This window comes from Podarcis pityusensis (genome assembly GCF_964106645.2).
Source record: "Podarcis pityusensis genome assembly, chromosome: 11".
Classification (NCBI taxonomy): Eukaryota; Metazoa; Chordata; class Lepidosauria; order Squamata; family Lacertidae; genus Podarcis; species Podarcis pityusensis.
The window spans coordinates 24,048,418-24,074,118 of NC_138036.1; the positions used below are offsets into that span (position 1 = coordinate 24,048,418).

Below are 25,701 nucleotides of genomic sequence, written 5' to 3' on the forward strand. Positions count from 1 at the left end.
CTGAATGTCCTTACTCCCCCACCTTATCCCATCTTTATATAGCAGCATGTATTACTTCATTTGTAACGCTAGAACTCTCAAAACTTGTGGACATCCAATGAAGCTGAATGTTGTAAGATTTAGGACAGATAAAAGAAAATACGTCTCCATGTGGCACATAGTCCAACTATGGAACTCACTCACCCAGGAGCCAGTGATGGCCACCAACTTTTGTTGTCTAGTCATTTAGTTATGTCCGACTCTTTGTGACCCCATGGACCAGAGTGCGCCAGGCACTCCTGTCACCAATTTGGATGGCATTAAAAGAGGCTTAGACAAATTAATGGAGGAGAGGGATATCACTGGCTACTAGCTATGATGGCTGTGCTTTACTTCCACAGTTGGAAGCAGCAATGCTCCAACTGAACGGCATCAGAATAGGGGAAGCTTATCTAAACATTGCCCGTCTATGATTCCAATTTAGCTCATACATACTGGTAATTCTTTGTAACACTGGCAAAACCACTGTCAGTTAGACTGATACGACTGAATGATGGTGATCTAGCAGACGATTCCCAAGTGTCACTTTGGTCAATGAATTTCAAAGACTTTCTTTGATGCAATGCACAGGGCTTTAAAAGTTAGAATACTGGTACTAAATGTTTCTTTTTCTTATGAAATGGTTCACTGTGACATCACTTGGGTACCATCCCTACCTGCCTGCCTAGAAGTAATTAATGGTGGAAAACAGAAACATTACAAATTTGAAGAGCATATTATACACCCCTATGTAGATGTTGCAAGAGTTCTTCTAACTTGAAATGACATGTCACCAACTCTGGCAATTGTGTATTTCCTTTCTTTTCTTTTTATAAAAAAACCCCCTGCTTACAGTATATTTTCATGCTGCCTTTGCTCGAGAGAGAGCAGACTTAGTATGCCTCAAGGAACATTTTTACAGATTCTTCTTTCTTTTTAGCAAGAGCAGCTGTCACTTGTGCTGTGACTGTGGATGGTTCTTCTGAATATTTGATAGGCTCCAGCTGGGTATTATCAGGTCCAGTGTTTCAGCATCTGGTATGTTGGGGGCAGCTGCTGGTGCCCATACTCTATAGAAAGGCCCATGAAACTTGACATCTACTCTGCTTGGCCTCATGATGACACTGAGCCCTTATGACATTGCTGGTGGGGCCTGCTGCCACTCAGGCCCCCTGGTGTTCACCCAGTAAAAGCTGGCACAAAACTGCTGGGATTGGCTCTGGACAGCCTCTCGGCCCCCATCCCAGCACCACTAGGCTAGTTCTGGTAGCTGAATGACCTTGTGGCTGCAGTTCATGGAAGGCCCAAGTAGCTGAGACCAGCAGCAGCAAAGTTGGGGAGGCTGAAGGAATGGGGGAAGAGGCACTGGAGGCCCAGTCAGTACTGGAGAGTGTCATCAGTGGCACTATGCCAAGGGCCCATTCAAGCCTGGAGCAAGCCCTGGTCATACTGAAGATGTGTGCCTTGCTTCTTAAGAACTTCAGTAAGCAAAAAGTGGTAGTGGATGGGAGCCTGTATAAATCTTGTTCTTGTTTTTATATACTTTGTGTTTTTTATATTGTAATTTTATGTTGTGAACTGCCCTGAGATCTATGGATAAAGAGTGGTATACAGGTTTTAATAATAAGTAGAAGAATAGAAGCAGGGCTGTCCCATGTCGTTGTGCTGCCTGAGCCTGAGGGCAAGATGGTGGCCTCCAATTCTATGAACAGAAACTGACTGAACACGAAATTCAATCTTCCTTCAGCACTGGCAATGGGACAGCATCCTCCCATTCACCTGAGGCAGCAGGCTAGTTTAGGGAGTGTATGTTAGGCCTATGACACACACAGTTCCAATCGCCAATAGAGAGAAAGGGTGAGGGGGCTAAGGAGGTGGGCTGCTGCCTGAAGCAATTGCCTCACCTTGTCCAATGGTAAGGTTGGCTCCATCTACAAGTGGAACAACATCTCACTAGAGGTCCACAGTTCCCATGTTATCAAAAAGTCAAGGCATAATAAGCAATGCTTCTGAATACCAGTTTTTGGAAAACACAGGAGGGGAGAGTGCTCTTGTGCTTGAATATTGCTTGCAGGTTTCCCACAGGCATCTGGTCAGCCACTGTGAGAATGCGATGTTAAACTACATGGGCCATTGGCCTGAAACATCAGGCTTGTCTTAGGGTCTTGTTGTTGTTTAGTCGTTTAGTCGTGTCCGACTCTTCGTGACTCCATGGACCAGAGCACGCCAGGCACTCCTGTCTTCCACTGTCTCCCGCAGTTTGGTCAGACTCATGCTGGTAGCTTCGAGAACACTGTCCAACCATCTCATCCTCTGTCGTCCCCTTCTCCTTGTGCCCTCCATCTTTCCCAACATCAGGGTCTTTTCCAGGGAGTCTTCTCTTCTCATGAGGTGGCCAAAGTATTGGAGCCTCAGCTTCAGGATCTGTCCTTCCAGTGAGCACTCAGGGCTGATTTCCTTAAGAATGGATAGGTTTGATCTCCTTGCAGTCCATGGGACTCCAGCACTATAATTCAAAAGCATCAATTCTGCCACGATCAGCCTTCTTTATGGTCCAGCTCTCACTTCCATACATCACTATTAGGAAAACCATAGCTTTAACTATACGGACCTTTGTTGGCAAGGTGATGTCTCTGCTTTTTCTTATGGTCTTATGTGGCTGCAAATGTATACAAAAATAAATATATCTAACAAAAGAAAGCATCTTGGTCTTGGGAGAAAGAGGGTTACTATTTCCCTGTCAGGTTATTCTGACTTGTCATCATGGGGTCCTCATCTTTATTGTTATTGTTTTGAATTGACTTAGTGTCATTGCTTTATGTAGTGTTGATTTTGTTAGCTGAATAGAAAAACTAATAGAAAGGACATTTCAGACAGGGAAGACAGGATGAGATATCTAATAAGTGAATTAAGGAAATGTAGCAGGAAAAGGGGCAGTTAAACGAACAGGCATAGAATGGATTTGATGTTGGTCTCTAGTAGAATATTATTTCTAAGGCTAGAGATGAGGCTGGTGCCAGGATTCACCTGGCCCTAAGCATATCACTGCTGTTGGGCTCACATCTGATGGCAACCTGGGCCTCTGCTTGGTGGTGTTAGGCACCACTGCACATTTCCTCTGCTGGTGGTCACTTGCTTCATTCCCCTCCCCAGTGGCAGCATTTCTGAATGTGAGGTGAGCAACTGCTTGGCTCTGATCCACAGTGGCCACCCATCACACAGAAGTTCCCAGCATGCAGTGTTTGACCAGACATCATTTGGGAGCATTACATTTTGGGCAATACAGTCGTACCTTGGAAGTCAAACGGAATCCATTCCGGAATAAGAAGCCACAGAAGCCCTGTCGGACATTCAGGTTCCAACAATAGTTCGCAAACTGGAACAGTCACTTCCGGGTTTGCGACATTTGGGAGCCAAATCATTTAGGAACTAAGCTGTTCAATTTCCAAGGTACAACTGTATACCAGGGTGGGGGCAATCATAGATGAGAGCCAACCATGAGTTCAGCTCCCTTTCAAGAGCCCTGCCATGGCCACTCACTAATTAAACATATCCACAGGGGTGGGGCATGAGGCAGCAGTGGCATGGCTTGACAGGATGCCCAACTATGCCAGTCCCTGATGATGGGTCTGGACATGTAAATATAGCTTTGGAATGGCACCTTAGCCTTATTAAGAGGCATAGATGTCTGTTCCCAATGGTTTTCCTGCACATGATGGCTGAGGAATGTTCCAGTGTTTCCCAAACTTGGGTCTCCTGCTGTTTTTGGACTACAACTCCCATCATCCCTAGCTAGCAGGACCAGTGGTCAGGGATGATGGGAATTGTAGTCCAGAAACAGCTAGAGATCCAAGTTTGGGAACGAAACCCATTTTAATAGAATCATGCTTTATCTTTTCGTTATTCATTTGTATATTTCTAAAGTACTGATGTTATGGTACTACAGAAGGGCATACTCATTTCCCTGCTTACTTCCTGCCCTCCATCCCCTTCCAATCTCCAAAACACAAGGCTTTAAAAAAACATATGTAGGCTCCTCCTGCAAAATGAAGCCATTAAGTAGGTTATTTCACATTTTGTACGGTAGTTTGATAGAACTAGGAAATTCAGCAGAGCTTTCAAGACTAAGACTGAAATCCTAATACCACGTACCTTGGAGTAAGCCCTATTGAATTCAATAAAACTTAATTCTGAGTAGATGCAGTAAGGGTGGCAGCCTAAGTTAGCAACCCTTAACAGGAGGGAGTGTGTGGATCTGAAGCTTGTTGCTAAGATCCAGACAATGATCCACAAAGGTAATTAAATGCACCCACGCTAGCAAACACCAACTGGTTTATTTACAATGATCAAACTATAAACCTAGCCAATTCATCATTTCCAATGCATCAACAAATGTTACAAATATAACTTTTAAATATAACTCTTCAAATGTAGTTTGCACACTTAAGTTTAGAAAAGGTATGAAGAGGAAGAAAAACACAAGAAAAGACAGAACTCAAAATATTGGTAGCTACCTTGCAAATATCAGGTACACAGACTTGCACCAACTCAGCTGGCTCCTCCATGACAGCAGAAATGCTTGTAGGATGCTGCAGGTACCACCCTCAGTTCTTCCCCTACTCTTAACAACCATCTCCACTGCATATAATAATGTGCTTAGGCTGTACGTGGTCACAGTAGTTATTGCCAATGCAGCAGCACCAACACAATGTCCGTCGCATGTAATCTCCTGACAGCAGCACAGTGCCATATGCTTAGATAATACACCATTGTGGCAATTGTTGGACTTTATTCTCCTATCTGCTGGTGCAGTGCCTCATTTGTTCAGGAAACATAGCTGTGTTTTTAAAATGTGATCAATTTCAGCAGAGGCCATGGAATAACATGCTTTTGAGGGTATTAGTAATCTGGTCAATATTGTGTACTCAGACTTTGAAAAAGCGTTCACGAGATACTAATTGTGACAACACCTTTTTACAGGTGATGATTGCCAGGCTTATTTTTACAGCACTGATCTTCGATCAGACTCAGAGGGCTTCTCAAGAAGGGAAAAGTATATATGAAACTGCTCTTCCCTTATGTTAGCTTTTATGTGTAAGGGTAAACAGTTCCTACATTATTAAAGTTGTGGCATAAAAAGAGAGGCATAAAACTTATTTTAAAAACTTAACAGCAGAAGAAGATAAAGGCCACTCACTTAAAAATCAAATGTTTAATAACTGTAGTATTTTGTTAATACTTCCTAGTGCTAAATATTCTTTTCAATAGCCACCTTGCAGATCTTGTTGAAAAGTAAGGTAAGCTCCCTCCCCTGCCAGAGATATGTATGTAGGATGGAAGGCTGTCCAAGATCTGCAGAGGCCCACAAGCCAAGCTGGGTATGGCCTGGGTCACAATCTGCCCCATTAAGCCATTTTCTGCAAACCACACCTACCTGCCCCACACCTGATATCATGTGCCAGCCTTAAAGTGTGCTCCAAATTGTTCCTTGGCAAGTGAGGCATGCTCTTAGTGTCAATCAGCTGATATGGGATGACAGCAAACTCCAATGGGATCAGCTGCACCACGGAGTTCCCAGTTGGGACCTCCACATGCTCCATGCTGTTAATACCAACCAGCTGATTGGTGCTTACAGGAAGCCCAAATGAGATGGCAGATGCAGTAAACCCCAAGCAGGGCTTACTGCAAGTGCAAAAATTCCTTTGAATCACTGGCTTGATTTCAAGCCAACAATGGGGCAGCCACGGCTTGAGACACACCTGGGAAGGGAAAATGTTTCTGTGTTTTGAACTGAAACCACTGGGGCAAACCATTTTCCTCTGCAGGATTGGATCGAGCCATGTTTGCAAAGGATTGAAAAACCAACAAGTTTGGACTACCTGGTGCCTTTGTCATGTCAGTGACCGACAGGTGGGTGGCCCCTGCTCACTTATCAAAATAGTGGTCAGGATGCAGCCCACCAGCAAGATCCTGCTCCCCACTGCACTGGTCATCAATGACTGGATGGACAGTGGCAGAGTTTCTCAAAAGTGATCAGCAGAGCCTTAATATCTTGCCATCAAGGTGCCCTGTGGCTTTATTAGAAGACAACTACCCCATGCCATGGCCACAACTGCAACCACAATGGGGCCTCACCGCTGTCACTTCTGAACAGTACAGATTATTAGATGGTGCGCATGGAACTCCTCCAACCTGTCTTGAGCATTCATTTCCCCCTCCCCTCTTTTCTAACCAGCCATTTTAAAGAACCTAAGAAGAGCCCTGCTAGATCAAGTCTAACATCCCATTTCCCCCTGTGGCTGACCAAATGCCTATGGAAAGCCCACAAGCAGAGCATGAACACGACAATCCTCTTCCACTGCTATTGCTCCCCGGCTACTGTTATCCAGATCCCAGAGGTAATATATTAGCACCATGTCTAGTAGCCTTTGATTTGTTTCCAAATATTTCACAGCAAATTAAAGTGGGCCAGCCCTACCATTAAGCAGCATGAGATAGTAGTTGTACTTCCCAGGTGCTGAGAGACAGGGAGTGGTGATGGAGAGCTGAAGAACAGAGTTGTGTGTGACATGTGGTCTTCCCGGTACCCTTAAGCTAGCCTGATGCCTCTTTACCAGCACCTCTCAAACTACCAGTCTGGTTGGTTTCTGCATATGGATTGAAAGGGCACTGTCTTGTCATTTCACTCAAGCAGTGCAATGTCTTGGGCCAACCCTGATATTGAAACTATGTATTCTAGTTAGTTAGATAGAATTGATGTTGTTAATGTTTGCATTACCAAGGTATCTAACTTACCCAAACTCTGCCCAATGAATTTGAACAAAGGATCTACATTGAATGATGGAGTTACAGAATGTTCCAGTAGCACAAAGAGAGTGGACATATTTACAAGGCCAGATGGCATTCACGATCCAAAAATGCAAAATTGATGGTAATGAATTAATTATTGCTGCTATGGAAGAACAGCCTTGCAATTTATTGTTGATAGAGCTTAAGCCTCTTTAGCTGGTAGAAAGAATTATTAGGACTCAGAAGGAAATCAATATAGTGAATATCAAAAGGACCATGTATAATTCAGTGGTGCTGGCATTCTAAGGTTTGTGTATAGTTCAGCCCACCCTGATTCAAAAAGAATATAGACAGAGCACAGTTGGGAAACATTGTTAATGACTATATTGATCGGTGGGAACTTCCTTCTGTCTGACATTGATGGTCAACAGTGTAAACGAGCTAAAACTCAGACCCAGACAAGTTGTCAAGAAACAGACATTTCAGCAGCCCTTCTCTAAGAGTTGCAGAGTATCTTTACATTTTAAATTGCCAGAGGCTGGATGCAATTTGACAGGGGCTGGTGTATACTGTCAGACGCCTGTGCTTTAATAAGATTCCTCAAACATCTCCAACTGACCACAGCAGTAAACAGGATTTCCAGCAGGATAGATCATTGCCTTGATCCACTAAGACAGTTCTTCTGGTATAAAGTTACAATGTGTAACCACTGCCAGCTATTATGAAAACGGACAGGGGGAAAGAGATAAATAACTTGGTTTGCTAAAAAGCTCATCATGTCTAAACTCAAAGCCTATTCATAGGGCCATGGGGTATACTGACAGGAGTGAGCCAGCTGTGAATTGCACCGAGCAAGATGGAGTTCACTCTTTATTAGCAAAAACAGGATCTGCACAGGTGAGTCAGGCCAAATCAGCACAGCAACTTATCTCTAGGAGTTCTTGCCTCCATGAAGCAGTTTCTGAGACTGAAGGTCCCTGCCTCCCAACAGCTGCCCAATTCCCTCCTCTCCAGGGTTTTCCCCAAGCAATCTGAGACTTGTGTCTGTGTGAAGCTAACGTCTTTGCTCTCTTCATGCCTCTCCTGGTTATGGGAGACCAGAGGGAGGGAAGCTTGTCACAGCAGGATGGGAAGACAAGGCTGAAGAGAAAAGGTTATCTTATATACCAGAGGTCATCAACAAGATGACCTCCAGAAGTCCTGGACTATAACTTCCATCAGCCCTGACCTTTGGCCACATTCTCTAGGCCAAAGCTCCCATTCTCTGATGGGAGCTGGAGTCTAATAACTTCTGGAGGGCTTAATGTTGGCTCCTGCTCTATGTACTAATATAAATTCATTCTCTGAGTGATCATTCCTTATGTAGCCAAAATGGCGCCTTACAAATCAAAGAGGCAGGTATTGGTGGGCTCTGGAAAATCCTTGGTATTAAAATCCTTTAGAAAAAAAATAGCTGGGGAGAATCAAAAACAACTCAAGAAAGACCAAGCATGCTCAGTGGCCACAGAAGACTGATGGGCTGGACAGAAATTGCTGGTTGGAAGGATGGAATGGAATGGAATGGAATGGAAGGATGGCATGGCTAACTGACTGGCTAAAGTGGGAACACTTCACACTGCAGTGTTTTGTTGTTGGTCGCACTTATAAGGCTGCAATATAGTTCTCATTTGCTACCATAGGTCTTGCACCAGCACTGTGATTTGAGGGAAGCAGCCCCAAAGTAACAGTATAAAAGGACCATCTTTATTAATTCAAAAAGACGTGACAAAGAATCCCATGCTTATCCTGTGACTCATTAGCAACTCATACAGCAGAAGTTACAGCCTCTGTTTGCATCCAGCAATAAAAGTGTCATGGAGATGCTGTTCCTCTGTTTTAAAGGAAGCCTCAGAAGAATTCTTGTTTGCTGAGAATTACTTTACTTGGAAATTTTTCAGTTCTAAAGAGCAATGCATTAACAGACATTTCATTTAACCAACATTTCACTTGCAATTCATTTCCAACATATCCAGCAATTCTGTTTATTTTTATTTGCAGACGTATTTCTACACCACCCACTCACCTAAAATATCAAGGCGGCACACATCATAACATATCGTATAAGAATGCAAAATAATCACAAGAATGACTGGCTCATCTAAAATGAATGAAGATCTATATCATCTATATATCCAACTGAATAAACCTGTCAGGATGAAAAAGTCCTCAAGGGATGCCTGAAAGTCAAAAGCAAGGGCGCCTGCTGGGACAGTATTGCACAGCGTGTATTCTGCAACATGGGACTGGCGTGACTAATTGCTCAATTTCTAGATCCCATCTGCACTATAGATTTAAAGCAGCATCATACCAAGTTAGGCACTCATGGCTTCCCCCAAAGAATCCCAGAAACTGTGGTTGTTAAGGCTACTGAGAATTGTTATTCCTGAAACAGAACTACCATTCTGGGAAGCTGCAGTGCTGTGAGGGGAATAGGGGTCTTCTAACGACTCTCAGCACCCTTAACAAACTACAGTTCCCAGTATCCATTGGAGGAAACCATGACTGTATAATAGTGCTTTAAACGTATAGTGCAGATGGAGCCCTCATTAAGGCCAATCCGGCTTCAGAGATATGGGGGACAACTAAGGCCTTATTCACACCACACATTTAAAACATTATGATGCCACTTTAAATAGCCATGGCTTCTCACAAAGTATTCTGGGAGCTTAGAGTTGTTTGGAGACGCCAATTCCTCTCTCAGAGTTACAGTTTCCAGAGTAGTTTGACAATCAATCCCTCTTCAAATGGAATTTTGGGAACTGTAGTTCTGGAATGGGGAATAGGGTTTCTTAATAATAATAATAATAATAATAATAATAATAATAATAATACTTTATTATTTATACCCCACCCATCTGGCTGGGTTTCCCAGCACCTTTATCAAACTACAGCTCTCAGGATTCTTTGGAGGAAGCCATGACTGTTCAAAGTGGTATCATAGTGCTTTAAATGTGTGCTGTGAACATGGCCTAACAGCAGTCCAGATGATCTCAGCGATCAAACTGCAATTTTCACTTTCATATTCTCCTTCCAGAGTGACCAGAGATCAATACATGGAAAGAATACCACGCAGTATTACATTTGTAATTTCTTCCCCAACATATTTTCAGCTCGGGTGAAAGCATGACGTCTGCCAGTGTCAATATCACAATATAATATAGGACTGAGTTTAACAGACACTTTATGCACCCCACTTTTAGAGTCAAGATATATCAGAAACAGGAATAATTTCCCAAGAAATCATCCTTGAAATCAGCTCTAATCTGACAGCTATTTTGTCCATGATGCCAAACAAACCATCCTAGCATAGAAGTGGTAATTGGGGGCAATTACCAATTGTCTTCCAGAGAATTTGGCTAGAGGTGTGGCTTGTTCTGTATGTCCAATATGATTTTGGGCTTCTGTTTCCTAAGCAGATGTCCACTGCCCCATCTCTATGCAACATGGCAAACTGTTTTTGAAACCAATGGGATTTCAACAGCAGCTTGTGGTATGGCAGCGGGGGGGGGGGGATGATTTTCAGTGGATTAAAAAATCTGCATAATCAAGGCTTTGGGGTCATGTAAAACGGCTGGGCTGGATGAATCCCAAACCGGAATTAAGATTGCCGGAAGAAATATCAACAACCTCAGAAATGCAGATGACACAACCTTGATGGCAGAAAATGAGGAGGAATTAAAGAACCTTTTAATGAGGGTGAAAGAGGAGAGCGCAAAATATGGTCTGAAGCTCAACATCAAAAAAACGAAGATCATGGCCACTGGTCCCATCACCTCCTGGCAAATAGAAGGGGAAGAAATGGAGGCAGTGAGAGATTTTACTTTCTTGGGCTCCATGATCACTGCAGATGGTGACAGCAGTCACGAAATTAAAAGACCCCTGCTTGGGAGAAAAGCAATGACAAACCTAGACAGTATCTTAAAAAGCAGAGACATCACCTTGCCAACAAAGGTCTGTATAGTTAAAGCCATGGTTTTCCCAGTAGTGATGTATGGAAGTGAGAACTGGACCATAAAGAAGGCTGATCGCCAAATAATTGATGCTTTTGAATTATGGTGCTGGAGTCCCATGGACTGCAAGAAGATCAAACCTTTCCATTCTTAAGGAAATCAGCCCTGAGTGTTCACTGGAAGGACAGATCCTGAAGCTGAGGCTCCAATACTTTGGCCACCTCATGAGAAGAGAAGAGAAGAGAGGAGAAGAGAAGAGAAGAGAAGAGAAGAGAAGACTCCCTGGAAAAGACCCTGATTTTGGGAAAGATTGAGGGCAAAAGGAGAAGGGGACGACAGAGGAAGAGATGGTTGGACAGTGTTCTTGAAGCTACGAACATGAGTTTGACCAAACTGCAGGAGGCAGTGGAAGACAGGAGTGCCTGGCGTGCTCTGGTTCATGGGGTCATGAAAAGTCGGACATGACTAAACGACTACACAACAACAACAACAAAACATCTCTTTGGGTTTATCAGTGACTCCTACTAAAGATGACGACATGAGACCTTCAGATTCAGAAGCTTAATACTTAATTCCACAACAATCCAATTTAAATTATTTTAATCTTGTTTTAATATTCTTAGTTATTTAATAACATTATAATTACAGTATATTTATGTTAATTGCAGGCCTTGTGATTCATATTTCTTTATTTTCCCCTTAGTTCTCATTATACAGCATATTTCAAATTGATGCATCCTTTGTACATGTTATGTCGTGTATGCATGTTTCTAATAGACCACTGAGGATGACTTGTGACTTCTAATCAAGTTGATGTATTATATTTCCAAATGAGTATTCAAAAGTTATGCCTTTCTAATATGTTCATAGTCATGATACAAAGCTGCTGTGTCAAACTAGTTCATACTATCATGCTTCGCGGAATTTTAACGTTTAGACCCCAATTTGATTCAAGCTTTTTCTCTCCTCCCCCCCCCCCCAAGTCAGCTTGAGACATATTTCATCTACTTTAATACATTCATTAAAATGTAAGAACATAAGAAGAGTTGGTTGGATCAGGCCATCTAGTCTAGCATCCTGTTCACAGTGGCTGAACGGTTGCCTGTGGGAATCTCTCAAGCAATACTCAAGCACCAGAGCACTCTCCCCTCTTACGGTTTCCATCAACTGATATTCAGAAGTACTCCAACTGTGGAGGCCGAGCATAAGCATTATGGTTAGTAGCCATGGATAGCCCTCACTTCCATGAACAAGTGACTTCATAGATGCCAGCAGCATCTCCCAAAACTCAGAGATTTTTGTAGGTACCAGCAGCAGACAGTGAGGCAATGCAGATGAGGCTCCATTGCTCTCCAAGCTTCCCGACATGATCTCTGCTGCTTACTGAGAGTGGAGGGGTGAGGCATGTGGGGACTGTGGTGTGGTGGAGCCAATCCAATGCTCCTGCTGATGTGCACCACCACACTGTGCCCAGCTTCCTGTGCCTTGCCCCTCCGCACCCCTTCTCAATAAGCAGCACCCCACCATGTTGGGAAGCCAGGAGAGCAATGGGCCTTACCTGTGCTGCCTTACTGGCTGCTCTTGGATGCCAGCGAAAGATATCAACGTTCTTTTGAACCCACAGGCACATGATGGCAGCCCCTGGATATTCCTATGGGTGGGTGCCATCTTTGAGTCTTAGGCAGCCATTGAGTCGGAGCCAGGAAGCAGGAGTCGGGGATCAAAATAACAGGGTGGTGTAGGGGGTAGGGAAGAAGCCAGGAATCAGAGCTGGGAGTCTGAGGGTAGAGAGCAAGCCAAGGCAGGGGAGACTTATCACTGCCCAAGTAAAATCCCATCCTGAACAAAAAGCCTTTGTAACTCTTCCTGCTGTGGTGGGCCAATGACTAAGTAGGGTTGGTGAAATCGCAGTACCTGAAAATCCTTTACTGGCTAGGGAGATGTTCCCTGGTGACTCAACACACAGGATACCTGTGGTGGGAAGAACAATGCGGTCCGAGTTCTAACCCTGTTAGCTCCTGATAGTAAGTTCTGGGTCTTTCCCTTGATGCATCTTGAATCTTATATGCTTTCTATCCACAAGTCACACATCATTTCCTATTGGCTTCATGCCAAGTTACACTTTCAAAGGTAAAACCCTATGTCTCATTGAAATCTATGTTTCATTGAAATACATGTTTCCATTAAGTAGCAGTTTGGTCTTAGCTTCTACAAGTATTCTTCCATCTCCATCTTAAGTTTCCTTTCTGGACATGCAGCCTCAGGTAATGAATCAGTGCATACCTGTCATACAAACAGCAATGCATGCCCTTTAGGCTAAAACACTCTTCTTCATTTAATTAAAATGATTACATTTGTATTAATTAAAAAAAAAAAAAAACTACTCTAGGCTTGTCATTCTTCCCTTTCTACGACATCACCATTCTCTGCGCCACATTTTATTTTTATTTTTTCCCCAAAAGAAAATGTTTGAATGACTGGTAGCCAACAAAAAGCAAGACTATGCAAAAAGAAAGAAGAAAGAAACAATCAGTGCAAAAGTCAATGGACTATTCTCAGAGAAACACCTAAATAACAGGTTTTACTAGAAAAGAAAGAAATGCACAAAGATGGATAAAATAGAGCAAAACATCTGTCTGCTTCTAATCTAACTGTACTCATGCACAAATACAACCCCCCCCCCATATTTCATAATCAGAGTGCAACTAAAAGGCTCTTCCACTGACAAAATATCTCCTTTCTCACTTCCCACAACAATTATTTCAATACAAGGACCTAGAGATGTACAGTTTTGCTCACCATCTCCACACCCACCTACTTCTGATGTGGGTCCCCCATCTCCCCCTTGTACACCCAATACAACAACTGGGGAGAGGGAAGAGAATTTAAATCAACTTTTAGCAGTGAGTCAGACCATGCTTTCTTTTCACACATTCCTCCCTTAAATCTGTCCAGAGAAAGGAGGAAGGATCAAGGATAAACTTGGGAAAAGAAATGAGAAAAGTCAGTACAGCCCTGCTGGCTTCTCCTTTTGTTATCTGGAATGGCATTCATTTCAATCAATATCAGAAGCAGCTTCAGCATAAGGGAACTGGGTCTCTTGCCTAATCTATTACTGCTGTTAAAGGTATGGAAACATGCCCATGGCTTCTGTGACTCTGCTTGTGATTTTTTAAAAGGGATTTTCCATTAAAATTCCAGCTCATGTTTCCCCACCCATGCAAAATGAGATATCATTCCAAACTTGGAGACAGGGGAGAGAGGAGGCAGGTACAGTCCTGTTCTTACCAGGTATGTGCCACTGTGAACCGCCGCTGTTTCGGTATGTTGCTGCTCAGAAGCATCCTGCGCAAGAGCCTTGGAGAATTTCGAGGGGAGATGACGGGCGACAGCTTAGGAGAAATAGACGAAGACTTCCTGGATGTCTTGAGCTTCTCATGCTGCAACAGGTTTTCCCTCAGGGTCTTCACAAGATCCTCGTTGAGCCACGGATTTTGACAATGTGGATTATCCACTTCAGGTACGGTCAAGGTGTCTGGGCTTGTTTGCTGAGCCATGTTTCCAAAGCAACTGATATTTGCGAAGTCTCTCTACAATGCAACGTGATATTTGTTTTGGCTGCTCTGGAGTTGTTGCTTTTTTAAAAGAGAGAGAGAGAGAGAAGTATTTCCTCCTGCTAATTTTGTTCTGGGGAACCATACAGAGCTTCGACTCCAATCCAGCCTATTCAGATTTCGGCATGCTTCTGCCTACGCTCAGAGCGTCTCTGTCCATATAACGAAGTGCAAAGGGAGAAAGCAGGCTAACTCTTCCGCCGAAGCTGGTAGGCATTGCCACTCCTCTGACAGTCCACTCTGGCGGACTCCGCTCACTCCTGCCGGCTCTGCTTGCAAGTGAACACAGAGAGGAAGGCAGAGCGTGGAGCGACAGCTCCTGTGCCAGAGCAATGAGGCTGCCTGTCAAACTGCTGGAACTAATGCACTGCAGCTGCTAGAGTGACTCCTGATTATGTACACAGAAAGGGCCGGGAGGAGGGCTTAAACATTGGCACGCTGGTTATGTTTGGCTATCATTTCCATCTGTTTATTGCTCATTCTGAAGGGAGGGGCTGGGGATGTCAAGGGTGCACTTCCGTCCCACCCTCCTCCCCACAGTACCTGAGCTTTGGTTAGATTTTTTGGGCCGGGGGGTTAGCTACTGCATTTTGCTGGTTGTTTCAGCTCTTCTTGTTTTCAGCTCCTGTGATTTATATGGCATTGCAGCTTGGGTTAATGACTGGGGATTATGCTGCGCTGGATAGAACATTTATGGGGGGATTGTACATTGTTTTATTAGAGTGCTGTATCTTGGCATTTCATGTTTTAAAGCTATTGCATGATGGCGTGTATTAAGTGTAATAAAGAAACAACAAATAGTAAATAAATAATAAATAAGCAAATGCATCCACATACCCCAACTTTCCCGAAGGCGAACAAATATTTGATTAGAAAAAAATACAAGATGAAATATAATGCTTTTAATTGTCCAAGTGAGCGTGTGTGTATCTCTATAGATATTTAAACAAAACATCAGACTGTATCGTACATGTACAAAGAACAGTTATAATAGGGATGTTTCCTTTATTATTATTATTATCTTAAAGTCTTAAATTTGTGAAAACAAGACATATGGTTGCATCTCATCTTGAAAGTGTAGATTCCCATACAGTAATTCACAAACTTCGCCATTCTATAAATCTGTCTGGATTGTGCCACTCTTTTCTTCTCTCCTAATATCGAGCTTGACATTCCAGATGAATTGCATAATATTATTTTGTAATTTGTCCATTACGACACTTCCATGTTCTAATGGAATATTTAAAAATAAGAATAATATTTTTGGTAACCGGTTCAATTATACTACTGTGATTTTGTCAAACCATAATAATGGTAATGTGGCTTGCCTTTCCAGATCCTTTTGACCCTTTTGGTCCACTCTACTGTGATCATCTTTAGGCATTGTTGAGTTGAACAAATAATTCTTAACCCTAACGATACCTGGCTTTTTTTCCTAACCAACTAGCACCACTAGCTGGTGGCTGTAGATTACTGTCAGTGGGAGAGGTGGAATGCCTTTGGCCCCCCAGTTGCTGGGGATCACAAGTGAATAGAGTGCTATTGTTCTCATGTTCTGCTTGTGGCCTTCCCAAAGTCATCTGGTAGGCTATTCTGAGAACAGGATGTGGGACTAGATGACCCATTAGTCTGAACCAGAATTTGTTCTTATTAGCTCAACATCCCAGATTAATTTACCTTACTAGGTAAAGGTAAAGGTACTCCTGACCGTTAGGTTCAGTTGTGGACAACTCTGGGGTTGCGGTGCTCATCTCGCTCTATAGGCCAAGGGAGCTGGCGTTTGTCGGCAGACAGCTTCCGGGTCATGTGGCCAGCATGACTAAGCCGCTTCTGGCGAACCAGAGCAGCGCACGGAAACACCGTTTACCTTCCCGCCAGAGCGGTACCTATTTATCTACTTGCACTTTGATGTGCTTTTGAACTGCTAGGTTGGCAGGAGCTGGGACCGAACAACAGGAGCTCACCCCGTCGCAGGGATTCGAACAGCCAACCTTCTGATTGGCAAGTCCTAGGCTCTGTGGTTTAGACCACAGCGCCACCCGCGTCCCTACTACTCCAAGTTTAATCAAAGTGCACTTTTGACTTTGCCACAAAGAAGTCAAATCAGCCCTCTCAAGAGATGGGTTATTGGGGTGTCATCAAGGACAGCAGGGTTGGGAAACTGCTTGGGATCATTTCCAGTTGCTTCATTTAAAAGAACGATATCGCAGAACTGAAAAGGGGGGGGGGCAGGAATCTGAAGCACCCGACAACAGTAGGGGACAACTACTGCCTTCAAACTCTGGGATGCCTAGGACTGGACACTTGAGGATTCTGAAACAAGGCGGACCCTCCACCTGATTTAGCAAGACTCTTATTGCGTTCTTATCTGACTCATGGGGGGGGGGATCTACTGGGAAGCTTTCTTGAACAATCAAAATAAAAGAACAACAGGTTTTCCACCTCAAGCACCAGAATATATTGAGTCAGCCTCCTGAAGACAGAAAAGAAAAAAAGGAGAAACTCTTGCTGTGCCTCAGAAGCCCAACATAAAAGCCAGGATCTGGTGTACAACCCATCTAATTAGATATCGCTAATTCCCAAGCTGGTGGCTTCCCGTTACCATTAACTATTTCTTAAATGTTACAATTATTGTTTCAGAATGGCTCAGAGTAATTAAGTTAATGTAATCACCATGTCTCTTCCTCTTTAAGATCTCATTTTGAACAAGAGATCCATCTTTGCTCAAAGCTTTTATATAAAGGGCACGCTTCAGCTGCTTTTGGCTATTTTTGATGGATGGGTATATTTTTCAGCAAGAAGTTTGAATGAAATTTCAGGGCTTCATTTCTCAGGACTGCACCCAGTGCTGCCTAGCTACACAGGAAAGGGAAAAGCTTTTATAAACACCATTACTTTTCTGCTTTGGATGTCAGTGAAGGTAACCATGAGCTAACAACTCTTCAACCTCAGCATGTACAGCATTTTCTTTTTACATCAATGTAAAGTGCTGTTTATCATTAGCAATAAGAGCAGCAGCAGCAGTAGTGGTATTTATATAGTACTTTTCATTTATGAAAGAGGTGCATTTATCATTTTCAAAAGTTGTAGAGGGGATCAGATTACAGATTCTACTGAAACTTGGCCTTTAGTTCTCCCAAACTATTATTTACTAGAGTATATTTATTTAATGTAAGATTAACTTTACTACTACTACTACTACTGCTATGGATCCAGACTTTTCTGGACTATATGTGCTGAACCAGATAGTTACTTGAAAGTGACTATTCTGTGCATGTCAATTGAGAGTATTGATTTCAGTGAGACTTTCTCCTAAGTAAGTGTGTAAAGGACTGCAGTCTCCCTCATGTCAGTATCAAATTCATGCATAAACTATTTTGTAATAAGAACCAAATTCCAGATGCCATTTTGTTTCTTGTAACTGGATATAATAGTTTAGTATTAAAATTGTATGAAAATGATGCAGACAATTCCAGTCATAACAAGTATTGCAAAAAATACTAAAAAATGTGTTATTTATTGTACCAAAGTACTTAAAGAACATGGATATCTATTGCCTTGAAAATTGACATTTGATCAATAAAATTTAAATCTCAACAAATTACCAGTTGTTGCTGCTGCTGCTTCTTTCATTATTATTATTTTACAGTAAATCCATCTTGTTTCTTGTTGAGGCTATGATTTCTCAAGTGGTTTGGTTGGAAGCAACTCACTAGTAAGGCTTGTATTGTGGGTTGCCAAGTCAGTGTCAAGCAAGTAATGTTGCCAAGGCAACAGAAAAGGCCAGGGCCAGGCCAGTATAGTTTGCTTCCTGAGGTGGAGGACAAGAAGGTGCATCTTCTTCTCCAAGAGAGGGGAATGGCTGTGGGAGCTTCTCCTGCTGTCTCCCTCTTTCAGCATCTGCCACCTGAGGCAATCATCTCACTTTGCCTAATGATAGGACCAGTCCCAGAAAAGGCTTCCAATCTGATTCTGTGAACTACATGAGCTTAGCAACTCCCACAGGATCAGGGAGTGTTGTCCAGACACGTGTCCTATCATTGGATCCCATGACTGCCTCTGGTGGTGAAAATGCAGATGGGAATGAGGCCTCCTTTCACCCCCTCATAAAGCATAGCCTTTTCAGCTGAACTGCAGGTGATGGCGTCTGCCAGGCATTGCAACCTACTTCAATTCCCGAGGTCAGCTGCTGTTTACATCACCATAGGTAGTGCCGCTAGCCTAAGGAATGATCTGGTCTTCAACTTCCTACTAGGTCTTAAACATTCTATCATACCAGCAGCAGCATCCATCCATCCATCCATCCATCCATCCATACGCAGCAACATACAAGCCACCAAACCATCAACTTGCATGTTGTGGGGGCATGTTTAAAGAGCTCCTTTCCTAGAAAGAGGAAATTAGTAGCAGAAGAAGTTTAGCAAGGAAATAATAATAATAATAATAATAATAATAATTATTATTATTATACTACACTGGGAGGTTCCAGTATAAATAAATATTGAAATAATATGTCTTCATTGGGGTGAGAAGAATATATATTTCTGAACAGAGAAATACGTGTCCTAGCCAATTTTGGTTGGAGGTTCCTTCATTAGCACTCATCTACTTGCCAGAAAAAGCAAAGTTGAAAAAGAAGAAAATGTCCTTTGTTTGAATTTTAATTGCAAACATCCTCTTGGTATTTATTAAAAATCATTGCTGGTGTATTTAAAAGCCTGACAATGTTATAACACAGCCATGGAAAGTATATATATATTTTGCTATATTAGCCAATTGTATATGACAGCACCATTAATCATTAGTGGCCTATCATCACAAATCTGAAGAACTGTAAAGTCTGTCGAACACATAAGCCTTATCTACTTATTTATGTCAATGCTGAAAATTTTATAACATACCATTAAACTCCCAAGTTAAATTCACTCAGATAGCAATTGAGACGAGAGCAGGCTTCTGCCAGGACAAAGGGTTATGGATCTAAGCTGTGTCCACCCTAAGAGGAAGTGAAAGTTTAACTTGAATTTCAAGTAGTTCTTCTAGCATTGCACAATGAGCAATCGACAATTTAAACACAGAATGTTTACCTTAGGCTCTGAAAAAAATCCTTGCAATGTGATTTGCGTAGGCAACTTTCCCCCCCTGGCCTTTACAAGCCAAACATGCCTTGCAGTGAAAATAATATTCATTCATTGCACCCTGGGCTTTGTGTAGCTTTCGCCCTTTTTTCTTCTAAGGGCATAAAGAGACAGATGCAAATGACTGCTGTTCCCCTGAAAAAGCAAACATGGCTAAGCCATCAGCAGTGGCTCTGCTCAGTTGCTACAAAACAAACACTTTCCTGGCTATTAGCACAGTATGTGGCTTTTTTACTGCTGCATCTGGAGATCCACATGCCCTACCCTAAAAGCTCAGCGCACACAGACATTTTTTCATTCCAGCTTCTTTATGCCAACCATTTCCATTCCATATACGTGCTCACATGAAGAAAGCACCATGTAGGCTGCAAGTGGGTGGAACACACAGCTGTGGGGTTCTCTACCATGTTAGCAGCACCAGTTAAATGTGACCTTGATGGGAAAAATCACCGCAAAATGTCGCTTCACACAGTGCATAGTAAACTATGGAATTTGGCCCCACAAGAGGTCATGATGGCCTAAAAGGAGGATTAGACAAATTCCTTCCTATGTTCTCCCTCCATTGTCACTGGAAGTATCCCCATGAATACCAGCTGCTGAGAGTGTGAGTCACTTGAGAGTAAGGAAGAAAACTTTATTCAAGCCAATAATGGTATTGGCTCATAGCAAGAACTAGGAACAAAAGTCAGGATTCCAAGGGTCATGAGCCAGGCAAACGATGTAGAACTGAATGGAAGCAATGAAGACGTCCCAATAGCTGCCATACCCCTCTCTCTAAGCTATTAGAGACTAGGCAACTAGGCAGAGTGAACTTATTCATGAGACTCACTTTATGAGACCGCTGCACATTTACACATGTGTTATGGAGGTGGTGTCTAGATCTCAACAACAAGATCATGTCCTTCCCCTCTGACTCTAGCTCTTCTTCCTGCAGCAAGGGCTGTCAGAATTAGGCTGAAGGAACAGCCAGGTTGGAACTTATCCTGCACAAAAATTTTAATACCCTCTTATCCAGCCTTTCATTTACTTATAAAAGCCATTGCCACATTCAAATGCCAGCTGACCATCTTGGGCTCTTAGATGACTCACATGATCCACTTTTTGGTCATCTGCCACTTGGCTTTTTCAAACAATGGCATAAACTCATCATAAAGAGAGTGCCATGAATATGTGTGTGAACACATTGACTCACCCCTTCAACCCCACCTACCCATTTGCCCCACCAAAGAGACCTGAGTCTTCACTATTGGATCAGTTTCACACAGCTTCATTTTGTGGGCTCTGCCCCTACAAACACAAACTGCTTTAACTCACTTATGACTGAACATACACCAAAATATCCACAGCATAGTTCGATTAACAAAACAATACAAAAAACAACGCCTCTTCCCCCATTCTTGTATATGTAGTTTAGTTAGCGAATATAAGATGGATCCTAGCTAAGTTAGTTAACTTAATTCCTACTGAAATCACTGAATTAATTTAAGGTATGATTAACTTCTACCATCAATTTCAATGTGATCTCGGTTTCTATAGTTTATTTAATTGTTACATTTATATCCAAAGACCCAAATGGGACATATGTGGTTTTCTCTGCTCCCCATTTTATCCTCACAACAACTCTGTATTGTAGGCTAGGCTGAGAGTGGTCCACGGTCACTGAGCAACCTTCATGGCAGTGTAGGGGTTCTGGCCTCCCAGGTCCCAGTCCAACACTCTAATCACCACACCAGTCTGGATGCAACTGCAGCACTTGTTGTGGGAACCACAGACATTGTTCAGCATGTTGAAGAGAAGATTGGAAGCACGCCCTCCTTTCCAGCATAATAGCTTTGTGAATACAGCAAGGTTTTGAAATGGATTAAACATTCAGACACATAATACACTGTATGTTATTGAGGCCTGCTTCCTGATTATTCTAACTAATGTGCCAGAATGCAACAAGGCATTGCAAAGGCATTTAATCCTGTACTGGATTATAGCTTTATTATGTGTATTTGTTTAATCCTGTGAGCAGGAGTCCCCGGAACTAGGTAAGGCCACAAACCAGTCAATCAATCAGCTGATCAATGTTTCAGGCAGGCAGGTTGTTACAAAGGACTGGAATGCCAGCTAGTATATTTATGCTGGTCAAAGTAATTTGCTGATTGCTAGCACCACGTCATGCACCATAAAAACTCATGAACATATTTACATAGAACGCTTGCATTCGGGAAATGTTTGAAATATATTTATTTAATCAAATCAATGCTCACCAGAATAGTACTTATAATTTATATAGTGTTTACCACTGTTCAAAGTACTTCTCATATTTACAGGGCGTTCGTTGGAGGTGGCCTAATGTCCTATCTATTGAGACCCAGATCTCCTGTGCCTCCCCTACTTATTTTTTATTTTTTAATGCTTTGGAGACAGCTAGGGATGCTAAAAAGTACAGTACCAGTGTGACCCCAGCCTAGGGATTCAGTTATTCAATTATGGTATTTAATAACTTCAATAATTCACAAACCAAGATACAAACTGAAGCACAGATATCCTTTGAAGTTTCTACTTCTCTGAATTTTGCAGTACACCTCTCTAACCAAATAATGTGTACCAAAAATGCATTTATTAGGGGAAGTGTGTGTGAAAAAATGCATTGATTGGTGAAAATTACCTCCAAAATGCATTATATTAGTGGAAATTGCTTGCAAAAATGCACATATTAGTTAAAACTGCGCCAGGAAATGTGCTTATTATGATAAATTAGCATTGGATGCTGACAAATTTTCAAGAGGAAATTTGTGAATTGCTGTGGAAATGTGGAGAACCGAATTTATGATTGGAAAAATAGGAAAAAGACAGAATCTGAAATTGACAGATTTCTCAATCCCTTCTCCAGCCAACCACAATCCTAATTTGCCCATTGGCTCCCCGTACATTTATGCAGATTGGTGCTATTGGTTTGTGCTTTAAGAATCTAGCAACAGCCTTGCATGTTGTCCCCATTGCAGCATGGAAATTTGAGGCCAAGGAAGAATAGCTTTTAGAGGCGCAGCAGTGATCTCATTGGCAGAGGCGGATTTAGAATCAGCAACTTCCTGGTTCCTAGTCTTATCCTACACTGGTTCTCCAATCAAATTGTTTTAATTATTTGCAGACCTAGCTAGAGTTTTAAATCAGATGTTTATCAGTCATTTTCATGGACAATTCTATTTTTAGACTTAACATTTAAAATTTGCTCTGTGGAAAGTGTATTAGCATGAAGGTCCCATTTTTCTCGGGTGCAGCTATGCAGCTCTGGTTTCAATTTTTTTTAAAAGGACCTAAAGATCCTACTGTGTCGTATGTATATTTGGCATTTATGGAACGTAAATAGGCCTCAATTTCCAGAGGACAACTTAGAGATACAGTATTTCCAGCAGGAAGGCAACTTCCTTTAAATTCTAAGCGGGAGAGAGGGGAAATTAGGCTACGAATATTAATGAGTATTTTTTAAAAAGGAGTTATGGAAGGAAGAAGAGTTATAAAGCACATTTAGCAATGCATTATTCCTCCCTTCCAACTGTGTTTGAATATAAAACTATGCCAACTGATTGAGAGGTGGGTGTCCAAAGATGTATCTGAAAGGAATAATCTACTTAATTAAGCAATTCTGTTTTGTAGATGTGAATGATGCTTGTGTATTTGACTTGGTTTCAGAAATCTCCTCATTATAGCTCCAGTGGCAATCTGACACTGAACTTCAGGGTAGACAAAAGTAAATACTTATTCGTCATTAAATTACTGAATTCACAAACACAAGATGTGGCTATGGATGACCATCACCTTGGATGACTTTAAGAGGTGATTAGGCAATTTCATGGAAAACAAATGGCAGGAAAGGCTATCAACAGCTACTAAGTCATGATGACCATGTATACCTCCAATATCAGTTGCTGGGGAACACAAATGCGAGAGTGCTGTTGCACACGATGTCCTCCTTGGGGGCTTTCCAATGGCATCTATTTGGCCAGTGTGAGTCCAGCATGTTGGGTTAGCTAGAAAGGCCTTTGATCTAACTTCCTGTATTTTCTCTTTAACATAAAGGCACTTCTAGCCAATTACTGCCCAAGACTTCATCATGACCACTCCCACCCCCAGTAGCATCTCAAAAATCTGTTTCTGGGTGCAACATAAATTGAAGGCCTTGTCAGATAGCAGGCGAAAGGAGAAACTAGATATTGGGGTAAGCTATGTTTCTGTCTGCCCAAGTCACATATAAAGCAGGAGTGGAGCTGCAGGTGGATGTGCGGATGGGTGCCCAATCTTTAAATGAAAAAAATATATAGGGGAGTGGGGAATGAAACACACCTCCTCCCTGCCATAGCTTGTTGTACTTCGTTGCTTTGTGCAGTTTGCTTCTGGCTGGCTCAAGGGCTGAATGTGAGCCAGTCTACAGTGTGCTTTTGTGTGTACAGTGGTACCTCAGGTGACATACGCTTCAGGTTACAGACTCCGATATCCCAGAAATAGTACCTCGGGTTAAGAACTTTGCTTCAGGATGAGAACAGAAATTGTGCTCCGGCGGTGCGGCAGCAGCAGGAGGCCCCATTAGCTAGTGTTAAGAACACTTCAGGTTAAGAACAGTTTCAGGTTAAGAACAGACTTCCGTAATGAATTAAGTACTTAACCCGAGGTACCACTGTACTGCCTAAACAAATTGAGTGCTTGTGAGTTAAGGCAGAGGAGGGGACAGGTTTTGTGCATCTCCCCTGTGCAATCCTATTCATGTGACAAAATGACCACCCCATAAAACATATATGTTGTTGCCCTGTCATGTCTAATCATTATTTTCAAATTTCATCTCCACACTAGGTGGAGATGTCCACAGACTGGGTGGGAGCCCAAGGTTTGCAGGTGTACAAATATCTACCAGTCTATCTACCTCATCGGCCTTTACCATACTGGTCCCCTCCAAATATTTTGGGCTACAACTCCCATCAGCCATAGCCAGCCCAGCAAATACACACACTCTCCCCCCCCAAACACAGTCCAATAAAGTCTGAGCATGCTCAGTGGCTACAGAATGCTGATTGGCTGTTGAGGGAAACAGAGAATGTGGATGGGATGGAGGGCACAGCTGGCTTGTTGGAACCCTGAGCAGCAGCACTCAAAATGCTGCAGGTCTCCCCTATATAACACAAGAGGCACCCCTCGGCGTTTCAGTAAATTACGACAGTAGCAATGCCTCAGAGACGAACCACCATACAGAGTCTGTTGTTGATCTTGTAGTTGTGCTCCACGAAGCCTAAGCTGGGATCAGAAGAAGCCTAACTGTCCAATGGGAAACAGCGCTAAAGTGACATTGCACTTGGCCCTTGAGTTTTGGGAGAGGATTCAAAAGGCCTTTACATAATCATTTCCCTGAGGGCAGGGAAGAGAAAACAAGACACGCGCAGAGAGAGAAAGCTACCCAATGACTCAGTTACCTGGGCTTGTCATTGGACCACACATGGCAAGGCGAAAGCAGCAGCATGGAAAGGGAGCTACAAAAGCCCAGCTTCCTGAGCTTCAAGGCTAGGAGAAGACAGTGACCCCAAGTCATGCTCTGCATGCCATTTATTTCAGAGGCATACGGAGCTGGCACTGTTGTTGAAAGGCAATTCTCACAAGCCAACTAAAATAAGAGAGCCATCTCCTCGTTCCCAAACACAGGATGATTCATCGCTGATCTCCGAATGGACAAGCACACAGAGCAGCCGTGGAAATAATGCACTTCCCTGGGCAACGGAAGAGAAGCCTGCCTCTTCATGTCACTGAAGCGGGTAACTGCACTCACAGGTCTGTGCAAAGCACAGTGTGCATTTCCCCCCAGCTACAAGAAAGTCACGACTTAAAGGAGAGCACCATGGTGAGTGGGAAAAGCTGTAGCTGTTGTCAACACAAGAAGAGCCCTTCTGGATCAAACCAAATGCCTCTCATAGCTGCCTTGACCTAGCCTGGGGGCATTGAAGGAGAGGAGGATAAAAAATGGAGGGTGGGGGAGAAACAGATGGAGCAATGGAAGGGGGGGAGCCCTCTGTGAGCCATCAGTTCAACCATATAGCAAGATACAACCTGTCTCTCTCCTGGCAGAGAGAGGGTGCTCCCCTGTGGGCTGCTCATTGTGAAATGGGTGCTTCTCATACACCT

General features: G+C 42.8%; 1 protein-coding gene across 5 annotated transcripts in view; it reads right to left on the bottom strand.

The window, feature by feature from the left end:
* The window catches only part of PDE4D (phosphodiesterase 4D), a 622,159-nt gene that overhangs the window by 348,377 nt on the left and 248,081 nt on the right, over positions 1–25,701 (bottom strand). The window contains exon 1 of one of the 5 annotated variants that reach the window (XM_080972593.1): positions 14,085–16,211. The exons of 3 other annotated variants lie outside the window; for them this stretch is intronic. In XM_080972593.1, the coding sequence (XP_080828719.1) occupies positions 14,085–14,353 (269 nt within the window). In that variant the 5' untranslated portion in view covers positions 14,354–16,211. Of the gene's footprint in view, positions 1–14,084; positions 16,212–25,701 lie in introns of those variants that run through there. One more of the 5 variants, XM_080972595.1, reaches the window with a different exon arrangement.